At 35.5% G+C, this 13,297-nt stretch overlaps 1 protein-coding gene across 3 annotated transcripts in view; it reads left to right on the top strand.

The window, feature by feature from the left end:
• Nucleotides 1-13,297, top strand: part of PEX3 (peroxisomal biogenesis factor 3) — a 55,111-nt gene that overhangs the window by 33,180 nt on the left and 8,634 nt on the right. For all 3 annotated transcript variants that reach the window (XM_014593016.2, XM_006161909.3, XM_027765689.1), the window contains exons 9-10: nt 1,345-1,415; nt 8,794-8,916. In XM_014593016.2, coding sequence (XP_014448502.1) covers nt 1,345-1,415; nt 8,794-8,916 — 194 coding nt within the window. The remainder of the gene's footprint in view (nt 1-1,344; nt 1,416-8,793; nt 8,917-13,297) is intronic.

A 13,297-nucleotide genomic window follows, 5' to 3' on the forward strand; every position in this document is an offset into this window, starting at 1 on the left:
GCTATACCAGCTCAAGGAAATGCAGTAAGAGTATTAAAAAAATAAATTAAAAAAATAAAAACTTTCTGGAACTCTAAGATGATTTTTAAATTTTAGAATTTAGCAGTGGAAGGGCCAGCAAGTAGCCTGGTACTTAATCCCACATAGTTGACTCCACAGTTCAAGTTTCAGACCCAATAGCTTGAAAACCACACAGGGTGCATATGCATGTGTGCCCAAAATCCCAAGTGGAGGATGAAGGGAAAGGGATTGTGGGCTAGCCATCCTCTGGGTGGTGATTTCTCACTTTCCCTCTCTGCCTCTCTCTGTATCTTTCGGTGAGCACACCCGCACTATAGCAAAAACCTAAAATATATTTTTCAAAAATTAAAAATTCAAAAGCAGAACCAAAAAAATAGTTTAAAGTAACTTATTCAGAGAGGAATTTTGATGGGCCAAATTTTACTAACTGAATTAAAACCTGATACCTCAGATTGAAAGGACACACACAGCCTCAGACTGGATCAATGAAAAAAGACACACATATATCCTCCTAAGATTTGGTGAAAGGAAAAAAAAAAAAAGAAAACACATAAAACCTAGTCCTCTGCAAGCTCAAAGCCTTCTTACCTTCTTTCTCTATACAGTTGTTGCCCCTTGTCTATGGGGGATATTTTCCAAGACCACAGTGGATACCTGAAACTGTGGATAGAACTGAAAACTATTATGTACTGTTTTTTCCTACACAGACATACCTGTGATAAAGTTTAACTTATAATTTAGGCAGAGTAAGAGGTTAGCAACAACAGTAGCAGTTAATAATAAAATACAACAATTATAACAATATACTGTGATAAAAGCTGTGTGTGGTCTCTCTCTCTCTCAAAATATTATACTGCACTCACCCTTTTTCTTGTAATGATGTGAGATGATGACATGCCTACATGATAAGAGGAAGTGAGGATGTAGGCTTCGTGATGTGTTGTTTAAAACTTGCAAATTATTTCTTTCTAGAATTTTCCATGTAGTACTTTCTGACTGTGGAAACAAGCCATGGAAAGTGAAAGTGCCAATGAGGGGAGGGGGAGACGACACTATTGTTAGTGCTAGAAACCTATCCAAAAAGGGCCAGAGAAGCAAAGCTCTTACAATGTATAATTTTACTTGGATTCATGTCTTGAATAGTACTTACTGATGCACAAAATCTTACATTGTTTTTGAGTTTTTAACATTTTTTATTATTGATAGATAATAGAATATAGACTTCTAGATTTCCTGAACCATTGAGTTTATGAATGTGATTAGTTTCATTATAACCCTGTGCTTGTATTTGAAACCTTGAAGTATGGTATTTTAATTTCACAGGCCTGTGGACTTTCACCTAGAGACGTTACCACAATTAAACTTCTCAATGAAACTAGAGACATGTTGGAAAGGTATGTGTACTGTATGTAACAGGAAAATAATTTGTAGTTTGAATGTCTTTAAAACCATGTTTTAGTTTTTCTTGAACTACATATTCAACACAATATTGTATTACAATTAATTTTGAATCTTTCCTCCTGCCTTTGGGTAGGCCTAAACTGAAGGGAAACAAGAATTTTTTCAAGATTTTCATACCTTATCTATGTACTTCCCTAGCTTGTAGATTCTGGTGTACTGGTTGAGGAGTGATACCGTACTTAATGTGGGTGTGTGTGTGTGTGTGTGTGTCAAAAAACCGAGTTATATTTGTTATAATTTTATTTGTGACTCTATAACAGAGACAGTATGGCTTTAAATATTTTTTTGAGAAAATATTTACATGTCAACTACTCAAACTATTGAAAAGCAAATGCCCCTCACACAAGTCACACATAAACCTTCTCAATTCAGCCCTGCCCACCAAATATTCTGTGATATACCATCTACTAGCAAAGATCAGTCTCTTTTTCTTCCTTCAAAGTCTTCCTCAAGATAATCCTCTGGTTGTGGTTGCTCTTTTGCAATCTCTACTGATTACAATGCCGGATGGAAAAGTCCAGGTTATTTTATGGTAGGAATTCTTTCATATAGCTTCTCTAATCCTCTCTGCCAGGGAGAACTGTTTATGGTGCCAGGTCATCTTTCCAAGAGCTTCTGTTGGCTTAATTGAGATCTACCTTAGTTCCATAGTTTTCTGGTTAAACTTCATATATGACATTCCAGTGAAGGCCCTGTCTAATAAACAAGTGTTTCCAATGTCTGATTCAATATAACAGGTATTATTGAATTTATGCAAGTAACCCTTCTGCCACAAAAATAAGAATACTCCCAAATATTTTCCAGTTCCAGAGGGATCAGGAAGGAAGAAAAGTTTGTTTGCATTTAAAAAAAATAAACAAACAGTAATAAAAATATTTTAACAATTTGATGAACCTATCAACTTAAAAGGAAGCAAAATCCTTAAATTGGGAAAAGAAAGCATGGTTAAAAAAATCAGTAATGTACTCAGAAGTCATAAAATTCTATTTCACTAGTTCAATCTTATGTTCAATCTCTCTTCTATTGACTCTGCAATGTCACTGTGGTCTGATCTTTCCATTTAAATCCTGGAAGTTAACATTCAATGTTATTATTGATATTTCTTGTCCCTAGCATTAAGTTGGTCATTTTCTTGGTTACTTTTTTGTTTGTTTGTTTGTTTTGTTTGTTTGTTTTAGAGTTTTTTGCTATAGGGCACGTGCGCTTGCCAGAAAGACAGAGAGAGACAGAGAGACAGAAAGCAAGAAATCACCTCCCCAGGGGGGATGGCCATGCCGCAATCCCTTCTCCATTCTCCTCTCGGGATCTTGGGCACGCATGCACACGCGCCAGGTGTGAGTTTAAGCTACCTGGTCCGGGACACGAACCACAGTAAACTACATGGTAATCCATTGGCATAGCCATTACGCTAACTGCTAGTCCTTCTTGGTTACTTTTTGTTCTTTTATTTCTGTATGTGTATCTTTGGTTTTCCTGATAGAGCATTCCTTTCAGAACTTCTTGAAGAGTGAGTCTGGTATTGGCAAATTCTTTCAGGTCTTGTTTATCTGAGAATGATTTTATCCTTTCTTTCCATATGAAGAATAACCTTGCCAGGTACAGTATTCTTGGTTGAAACTGTTTTTCACTAAACACTTTGAATATTGTTTCCCATTTTTTTCTTTGCTCACATTGTATCTTTTCTTTTAACTTTATTTTTTTTTAATTTTTTCATTTCTTTTTCTTTTATACATTCAATCACATTATTATTTGGCTTACAAAATTGATATTTCAACAGGTGAACATTTCTCCCTAGTACAGTTGATAAAACTACAAAATATCTTAAACAGATAATACCACATTTCTTTGTGCCATTAATGCTTTGCCTCCCTATTTTTCTTTTAAATGTCCTTCCTCAGACCCTCCTCTTTCACACACATTGTATCTGGTATTCGCATCTATATACTGTGCTTCTATATCCTTTAGTCACATTGGATCTGATGATAGGTCTGATGTTAGCCTGATGGGATAACCTTTATAAGTAACCTGATGTTTTTCTCTTGCCAATTTTAGTATCTTGTCTTTGTGGATTTTGCCAATCTGGCTATGATGTGCCTTGGAGAAGATCTTCTTGGGTTGATTCTGTTAAGAGTCCTTTGTATTTCTTGGATCTGAATATTTTAATGCCTCTCTAGATTTGGAAAGTTTTCTTCTAGGATTTCATAGAATTGATTATCAGAGCCCTTATTAGTTTTTTCACCTTCTAGGATACTGATTGTCCAGATATTTGGGCACTTAATGGTATCTAGTATTTCTCATATAGTATTCTCATTTTTTTTGTTGTTGTTATTTTCCCAGTTTTTTTGGGGTTGTTTTCTAGGTCAGAGGTTTTGCCTTCAACACCCAAGATTTGATCTTCTGCATGGACTAATCTGCTTTTAATACTTTAAAGGGAAGTTTTGATTTCCTGTATTGCAGTCTTCATCTCTGACAGCTCCATTTGATTCTTTTTTATGGTGTGTATTTCCTCTTTCAAATCATGTAAGAACTTTCTCACCTCCTGGAACTCCTTCTCTCTTCTCCTGTGTCTTATGGAGTTCATTGTCTCTCAGCTCTTGCATCTCTTTTAGTTTTGTCACTATGAATATTCTGAAGTCTCTATCGGACATTTTCATGAGTTCTACTGTACTGTCTGTGGATGATGATGGATTGTTCTTTTACCTTAGGGGAGAGATATTTTTTGGTTTCTCATGTTTCTTGTGCCTCTGTAGTGGTTTCTGGTCTTTCTGTGACAAAAATCTCTCCTCTACTTGTCTGAGTATTTCAGGGCCTAGAAGATGCAGTTTAGAGCATAGCTTCCCTGAATATACCAGGACACACCTCAGATTTAAAGTGGCTTCTTGTCCAATATTTCAGGGATCCAGAAGATGCAGTTTAGAGTATAGCTTCCCTCAGTGTTTTTATTTTGAGAAAAACTTTACAGGATAATTCTGATATACAGTGTGCATACTAGTAAATGTTTAACAGCTACCTCTTTGAAACAGTAACAACACCAACAACACTACCAGAAACAAGTTGTAACCACAGCAGAGCTCAGGCTACCAATTTGAAGTTACTGACTGCCCAGTTAGATAGTTGGGAAGAGTTGCTCTTTCAAGCCTGCACCAACCAGCTCTAGCTAATAGCCCTCAAATATATGCACATACCTGCACGTGTTCCTGTGTATTCTTTCTCTGTATCTAACTTAAGAACTACTTGCGCTAAACCTTTTAGAATATACAGTACTGTTCCTAAAAGCTTCAAGTGATACAAAATTTTCCTTTTTTTTCTAAGTTGAGTATTACTATTTTAAATCACCCAAGAGAGAGCCAGGATGGTAAAAATTGAAAGAGCACCAGACTATTCGTTAGAAGACCATATGACTTAGAGTTAAGGTTGGCTCTTCTATTTACTTTTAGCTTTCAACCTTGGCTGAGCCACTCACACTCTCTGAGGTAATTTTACCATTGTATAATATGAGTAGTAATACCTGTCCTTCCCACTTCATCATTAAGTGATAAAAAACATCAAAGTCCTTTTTAATTGAAAATACTGTATGCCTCCTTGGGATAATTTTAACTTGTTTTCTTTAGTTTCATTTTCTGAGGAAGTAATTCCATCCTTATAATAATTTTTCCTGTTCTTAAAAAAAACTATTAAGTTTTTAGGTTAACTCAGGAACTGAATTTGTCAAGTTCTAGTCTTTTCTCTTTTTACAGTAGCAGTTCCCACTTTTTTCTTGTAATGGTTTCTACCAGATCATTCCATGAAGCTCTGGGAAAGGTCATCAGTGACCTTTCACCAAATCCAGTGAACCCGTAATATTCATCTTACTTGACCTTGCTGCAACGTTGATCTACCTTCCTCGAGATTCTTCACCATGATAATGTAATCTCCTAAGTTTTCTCCCAACTCTTAGATGATTTCTTCTTAGGTTCCTCTAATTCTGTCTTTCCTTTGAACATCAGTGTTTCCCATGTATTTGTTCTTATTTCATCTCCAAGTGCCCCAGGGAATTCTACCTGCATGTTAATGACTCCCAGATTTATAGCCCTACTCTTCCATTCTCAGGAGTTGGTCTAGATTGAAATCTCTACATGTCAAAGGTAGAACTAATTAGTTCATGTATTTATTCATTTGTCTCATTGAACTATATATTCATCACATATTTATTAACCATTTATGGTATATGCATATCATTCTAGATGCTAGATCTCCAGGCCTTCTGAAATTTATATTTCAGTGGGAGAGAAAAACAAATAAATTTAATGTAAGTCAACTATTTATAACATGGTCGATAAAACACAAAGCAGGTTAAAGGGCTAGAAGTTTACCAGGGATGCAGTTTTTGATAGATTGGTTAGAAAAGGCTTCCCTGAGGAGATGTCATTTGAGCAGAACATGTATGTACTGTGGCTGTGAACCTTGTGATGTGGAGTCTGCAGTTCAAAGCAGAGAGACAGCTGCAGAAATCTTAATGCTTGGTTTGTTCAGGGAACAGTGAAGATACCAGCATTGCTAGAACTGGAAGCATGACAGGGAAATGAAGTTGGAGAAATAGGCAGGGACTAGAGAATGTTGGGCATGTGTCCATGGCAAGGAATTTGTTTTTTTGTTAGATTCATGGAAAGCACGAGAGAGTTTTAAGCTGGATAACAATATGCTGTGTTTATTAAACATCCTTCTCATTACTTTATGGTAAATTGATGATTAAGAGATAAGAATAGAAGACAGGAACCAGTTCAAGAATTGAAGTAGCTGGGGCCAGCAGGTGACGTGGGTCTTCAGGCAGTGGATTCCCATATGACTGACCATGATTTGAGTTCCGGACCTGGTGGCCTGAAAATCATGTTGGATGCTTGTGCATGCATGCCAAAGTCCAAGGAGTAGAACAGAGGAAAAGGGGATTGCAGCATGGCCATCCACCTTAGTGGATGATTTCTCACTTTCCCTCTCTCTAGCTCTCTATTCAGAGAGTGCACTCATCATTTGGCAAAAACCTAAATAAAAATTTAAAAAGAAAAGAATTGAAGTAGCCTAATTAAGAGATGGTCATAGTTGGTGGTAGCAGCAGCAGAAATGACAAGCAGTTAAATAATGGGTCAGTTTTAGAGGTCGAAGTTTAGAAGATTACAGAAATCCAACAGGCTGTGTTTATTGGCACTTGAATATGCAAATCTGGATTACAAGAGTTAGTTAATGCATTAAAATATATTTTTGGTTTCATCAATTTATAAGTGGTATTTATATGTGTGTGAAATAGGAAGCAGGGTCATTTATTTCAAAAAGCTCAGGAAGTTCATTTCTTTCATTGGCCTAAATAAATACTATCAGTAAGAATAGAAATGAACAGTTATTTTTTTTCATTGCTTCCTATAACTATTTATTTATTTTAAAGAATTATTTATTTATTTTATTCTGTTTGTTATTTTTTTTAATTTAGGCTTTTTACTTTATTGGAAGTTATTTCTTACATTCAATTACATTATTTAGCTTGCAAAGTGAACATTCCAATGTGTGCATTTCTCACCAGTCCAGCTGATAGTACTATAAAGTTATCTTCAGTTTTTGAGCACCTCTGCTCCAAGCACTGTTTTACGTGTCTTAACTCATTTAATCCTTACAGTAACTCTGTGATGTAGGTCCTAAGGTGATCTTTTCTTCAGTTTCCATTTCTTCTATTTCTGCGCCCTTAAATCATTTTTCCTTCTTTGAGCCCTACCATGTTGCCTTTAAAAGAGAACAAAGTGTAATTAGCTTGCCATGTAACCTAGCAGTTCACCCTTAGGTACCTACCCCAGAGAAGTGAAAGCAAGTATCTACACAAAGACTTGCTAAGAAATTTCGTAATGGCATTATTTATTTACCACAGCCAAAAAGGGGTTATAATCAAGATGTCCATCAATTGATAAACTAATAAGTAAAATGTGACGTATTCATACAATTGAATCCTATTTAACGATAACAAGAAACAAGCCACTGAGACATGCTACAGTGTGGGTGAACCTTAAAAACAGTATCCTAGGTGTAAGAAGCCAGACGCAAGGACCACATACTGTATGACTGTTCCTGTGAAAGGCCTAGAACCACAGAGACATAAGGTAGATTAGTGGTGACCCTAGCATTAAGAGTGGATGGGGGTTGGCTGCACATGAGTATAGCTGGTGATAAAAGTTCTAGAATTTGATCCTAGAGATAGTTGCACAGTTATGTAACTTTGTTAAAAACCTTGGGCTTGGACATTTAAAATAGGCAAATTTTATGGCATCCAAGTTCTACTTCATTAAAGCCAATAAAATTCTTTTAAAAAGAGGGATATGCAATGCCTCTCCTTCATAGTATGGCTTGCTTCACTCAGCAGTAAGTCTTCCATATTCATCCACTTCCTGTCAAAAGCCAGATAAATAATAATGTGATTGAATGTATGGAAGAAAATGAAATGAAAATTTTTTAAAAAAAATTTTTAAAAAATACCCTCCACAGCAAAGGAAACAATAGTAAGTGAAGAGACATCCCTTCAAATGAGAGAAAATATTTTCAAATTATGCTTCAAATAAAGGTTGATAATCAGAATATATAGGAAACTCAAAAAAAAAAAAGAGGGAAAACTAAAGAGCAAAGGTGGCTAGATAGACATATATACACAAACACATGCACACTCCGATTAAGAAAGATGAATGTAAGTAGAATTTTCTAACTTGCAAACAACACTTATTTATTATTTTTTTATGTCAGAATTTTATGTGAGGTGCTAACACAACTTAACAAAAGGAGCTTGAACTTTTAAGATCAAAAAGGTCTGTTTAAATTCCAGCTCCTCCACATACCAAATTTGTACTTTGAACAAGTTTCTTCACCCCTCAAGTACCTAGTTTCTCATCTATACATGATAGTACAGTTCTGTCTCATGGGGATATCATGTTAGAGTATGGAAGGCAAGCCAATAATCTGTGACTGTGTGAGGGCTCAAGAGTTTCCTCTAGAGAAGTGGTGATACTATTAATGGTATTGGCATTTTTAAAAATGTATTGTACAAAGTGTTCGCTAATATAAGAAAATCTAGTGAAATGGGTACATGTTCTCCTGTTACTCTAAATACTAAGCTCATATTTTATCAATGATTGTTGAATATTGATGCCTTGATATATTTTTACAGTGTTTCAGGAAATTTAGTAAAAATTAAATTGTAATTAGAAATGTTGGTGGCTCTCAAAGGTAACCACATGATCATTGAATTTGTTTCCTTTCCCACTGAGAATCTAAAAGTAACTTTGTACTTCTTATTTTATGTAGTCCAGATTTTAGTACAGTTTTGAATACCTGTTTAAACCGGGGCTTTAGCAGACTTCTAGACAATATGGCTGAATTCTTTCGACCTACCGAGCAGGACTTGCAGCATGGTAACTCCATGAATAGGTAAGATGACATATAAAGATGTTATCATACTAATTAATGTTTTAAAACATAGTGCTCTGGATATGTTTATGTTTTCTTCCAGGCACAAAGAAATCTTAGAGAATAAATTTGAGTCCCTCCTTTTTTAACAGATTTAACTCTGTTAAACTAATGACTTCTTGAGTAGCAGAAGTTCCTTCTCGATTCAGTATTAGAACTTGCATTTTTTTTTCCCAAAAGCTTTGTCATTATATAAGTACTTATGATGTAAAACTTGCTATAGACCAAATTGCAATTACTAGGTTTTTTTTAACTTTTTACAATACAGAATTGACAATGTATTTAACTTTATGTGTTTTCTAATATTGGCTTGCATAATTTAATACTTTGGTCATTATAATAACCAGGCATTTCTTGCTGTAGATTCTCGTTTGATGAATTATCTCTTTATAGCTTTACAAATACTTAAATGTATTCACTTTTAGTTCATATTATAGGATTGAGAATGTTTGTGTAATTGTTAGTAAATATCATCATTACTAGTAGTCAGGGACTCATGTTGCCAGAAGGTATCTTACAGATTAATTATATCTTTATCATCTCAACATGAGCACTTTTGGTGTCATATTGAAATTTATACTTTTTTTTTTGAAGAGATTTTTGCTATAGGGCATGTGCACTTGCCAGAGAGACAGAAAGCAAGAAATCACCCCCAGAAGGGATGACCATGCCATAATCCCTTCTTTTCCATTCTCCTCTTGGGATTTTGGGCATGCACACATATGTGCCTAGCAATTTTAAGCCACCAGGTCTGGGATTTGAACCATGGTCGACTACGTGGGAGTCCAGTGACTTAACCATGACACTGTCCACTGGCCTCAGAATTTACACTTTTTAAAGACTTCTATTTTACAGTTTCTATATTAAACTCAGAAAACAGTAGGTACAAAATCAATGTTGACTGACTGTAAACTCATCAACTAAAATCGGGAGATGCAATAATATATGCTATTCATGTGCCATATCTAATTGAATTCTTAAATATATAGAGCAAAGGATTGCTTGACCAATTCTGTGGAACCCTATTTACTATATAGACAAGAATATTTGGGGATTAATATTGTATGTTTGAAATGCTTAGAGCCATAAAGTTTACATTCTTGAGCAATTTAAATGTCACACTAAAAATATGTTTTGCCAGTTTTTTTCTTAATGTTGCCACAGGGCATGTGCACTCACTAAAAAGAGAGAGAGAAAGGGATAATTCACCCCCTATGGGCTTTTCATGCTACAATTCCTTCTCCAGTTTTCCTTCCTTGTCTGTATTTTAGGTATGCATGCACAGGTACCCAGCATGTTTTTAAGCCACAAGGTCCAGGATTTGAACCACACTGTCAACCATGTGGGATCTAGCCACCTTAACCACTACACCACTGACTGGGCAACAATTCTTTTAAGTTATACTATACAAAAGTAAAGTTTAGCTCAAGACCAATCCTATATACTGGCTAAATCAGGGTACTCTAGTCAATAAATTTCACTACAATCTGTACCTAGCAAGGTATTAGTTATTTCCCAAGCAGTAATAAAAATTGTAATAGTTACTTCACCACGTAAACATACTTGATCTAATACACTGAAGCTTTATAAAAATTACAGTCCTTTTCTAAACTCCTGTAGTGCTCATTATCTACACTTTGATGTACAGCTATGTGTGCACTACCTTGGAATCTTACTCCTAAATTCACTTTAAGCCTGTTAAAGTCAGGCTGTCTTGTGATCTTTAATCTCTCTTTACATACACTAGGTACTCAGAAGGTATTAACCAGGTTTTTAAAATTTTCATATCAATAACCAGTTTCATGCTCTGCGATTCAACACTAGAAACATTTCTATTGTGCCTGCTGTCATTCGTATTGTTGAACATGTAAAAATTCATAGTAAGTCAAGAAAAAAGTAAGATTGTTATTTATTGGCAAAGACACAAAGTTCATAATTTATGTATGTTACAATTAATAATCTAGGCCCCTGAAGAGAACCACCTGAAAATGATGCAGACTAATAAATAGGCTTAAATTTTATGGTTGCACATGTGTGTTATATATATGTATTTGCTTCATATGTTATATATATGTGCTATATATAACATGCCTATATGCATATTTATTAGTATATGTATAATGAATATTTCAAAAGCTTTCCTAATACTAGTAATAATCAATAGAAAATATAATGGGGGGACCAGCAGATGGCATAATGGCTATGCCACTGGACTTCCATGTAGTTGACCGCAGTTCGAGTTCCAGACCTGGTGGCTTAAACTTATGCCAGGCATGTGTGCATGTGTGCCCAAGATCCTAAGAGGAGAATGGAGAAGAAAGGATTGTAGCATGGTCCTCCCCCACCCCCCCCCCGGGAAGTGATTTCTCACTATCTCCCTGTCTCTTCCTGTCTTTCTGGCAAGCGCACGCACCCTATAGTAAAAACCTCTCAAAAAAAAACCACACACACAAAAATATATATATATATATAATGGGTAAAAGATAGGACCTAAAAAGGGAAATATATAGATGTAAATTATATGTAGATGTAAGAATCCCAAATAAGATATTAACAAATGAATTGCAAAAATACATAGCAACAATAATAGTGGCCAATAATTTTTCCATGTGCTAATATTATGTAGGTATTTTTCAGAACATATCTCATTGAATCCGTTGTTTTTTTTTTTTTTTGAGAGGTTTTTGCTATAGGGCACGTGCGCTCGCCAGACAGAGAGAGACATAGAGACAGAAAGCGAGAAATCACCCCCCAGGGGGGATGGTCACGCCGCAATCCCTTCTCCTCCATTCTCCTCTCGGGATCTTGGGCACGCACGCACACACGTCCGGCATGAGTTTTAAGCCACTGGATCCGGGACGTGAACCGCAGTCGACTACGTGAGAGTCCAGCCACATAGCCATTATGCTAACTGCTGGTTCCCTCATTGAATTCTTAACCCTACAAATTCAGTACTAGTATTTTCCAAGTAAAGAAGCTATGACACACACAAAAAAAACTTCATTTCAAACAACCAGGAAGTGGTAAAGCCTGACAGTCAATAATGTTTGTCTAATAGCAGCTCCCAGGATTTTTAATTATTCTCCAACACTATGACTAAGTAAGTTTTACTTTAAGAATACAAGAAGGGTTACATTAGGAAAACAATTACAGTAATACATAACATTAATAAGTTAATCGGGGAAAAGTGTCTTCATTGTTGCTGAAAAGGCATTCAATAAAACATTTATTATTGATTAAAACTTCTTGCTAGAGTTAAAACATATATTTTTATTTATTGTAATAGAAGATATTTGCAATCAAAAGCAAATATGTTTGATGGTAAAACACTAGAAATTTTTTCATTAAATTTAAAAATGGTATAAAGATAGTAACTAGATATATTATCCAGTATCAATCTGTTATTTTATCCAATGTAGTAATAATGCTAGAAAAAGACCAACTTTGAGAACCAAATTCTAGAAAGTTATTGATTTTTTTATAAATATTTAAATATATTTTAAAAGACAACTTACTGAATGTCCTTACTATTCTAATGAACTGTTACTTAATTCCTGATTTTTAAGTTAATTTTACGCTGTCTTTAAAAGTGTTCAGTGTTGGAAAGTCAGGGGAAAAAACTGTTGTTATATGAAGGTAACGTGATTTTATACTTAGAAATCCAAAAGTGTCAGCTAAAAATTGTAAAATTACTTTTCAAATTAATCTCTAAATGTAGTTAAAGTACTGCCAAAATCTCATTGGAGGAGGTTTCCTTTGTTAATCTAAATCCTGACAAATGAAAATAAAGGTGATCTGGAAGAATAATGTGCCTAGAATATTCAAGAAATTATTGAAAAAGAAAAGCAATGAATGTGCTTTCCCTATTTTTCAAAAAACTTTATCATTTATTTTAACACAGAAAGAGAAACAACAGAGTCTCACACTGTGACCCTCCCCACAGTCTTCCTGTCTGGCACCTGCCCCCTGACATGTACAGGTCACCCTGGGAACTGGATACCAGTCTTGCATGGGCTTCCAGCACTGTAGACCATTGCACTACCCTGCATCACTGTGACTGGACCTTTCCTTTCCCTTTTAAGCATATAATAAAAAGTGTGGGGCCAGCAGGTGGCATAATGGTTAAGGGTGCTGGACCGCCACATGGCTGACTGTGGTTCAAGTCCCAGATCCCCTGGTGGCTTGAGAACACACAAGGAACATGTGCACACATGCCCAAAATCCCAAGAGGAGAATGGAGGAAAAGAGATTGCAGTGTGGCCATCCCCCCCAGAGGTGATTTTTCTCACTTCCCCCAGCCTGTTTCTCTCTGGTGAACACATGTGCCCTATAGCCACGCTTA

Source organism: Tupaia chinensis, unplaced genomic scaffold (assembly GCF_000334495.1).
Source record: "Tupaia chinensis unplaced genomic scaffold, TupChi_1.0 Scaffold139457_1, whole genome shotgun sequence".
NCBI lineage: Eukaryota > Metazoa > Chordata > Mammalia > Scandentia > Tupaiidae > Tupaia > Tupaia belangeri.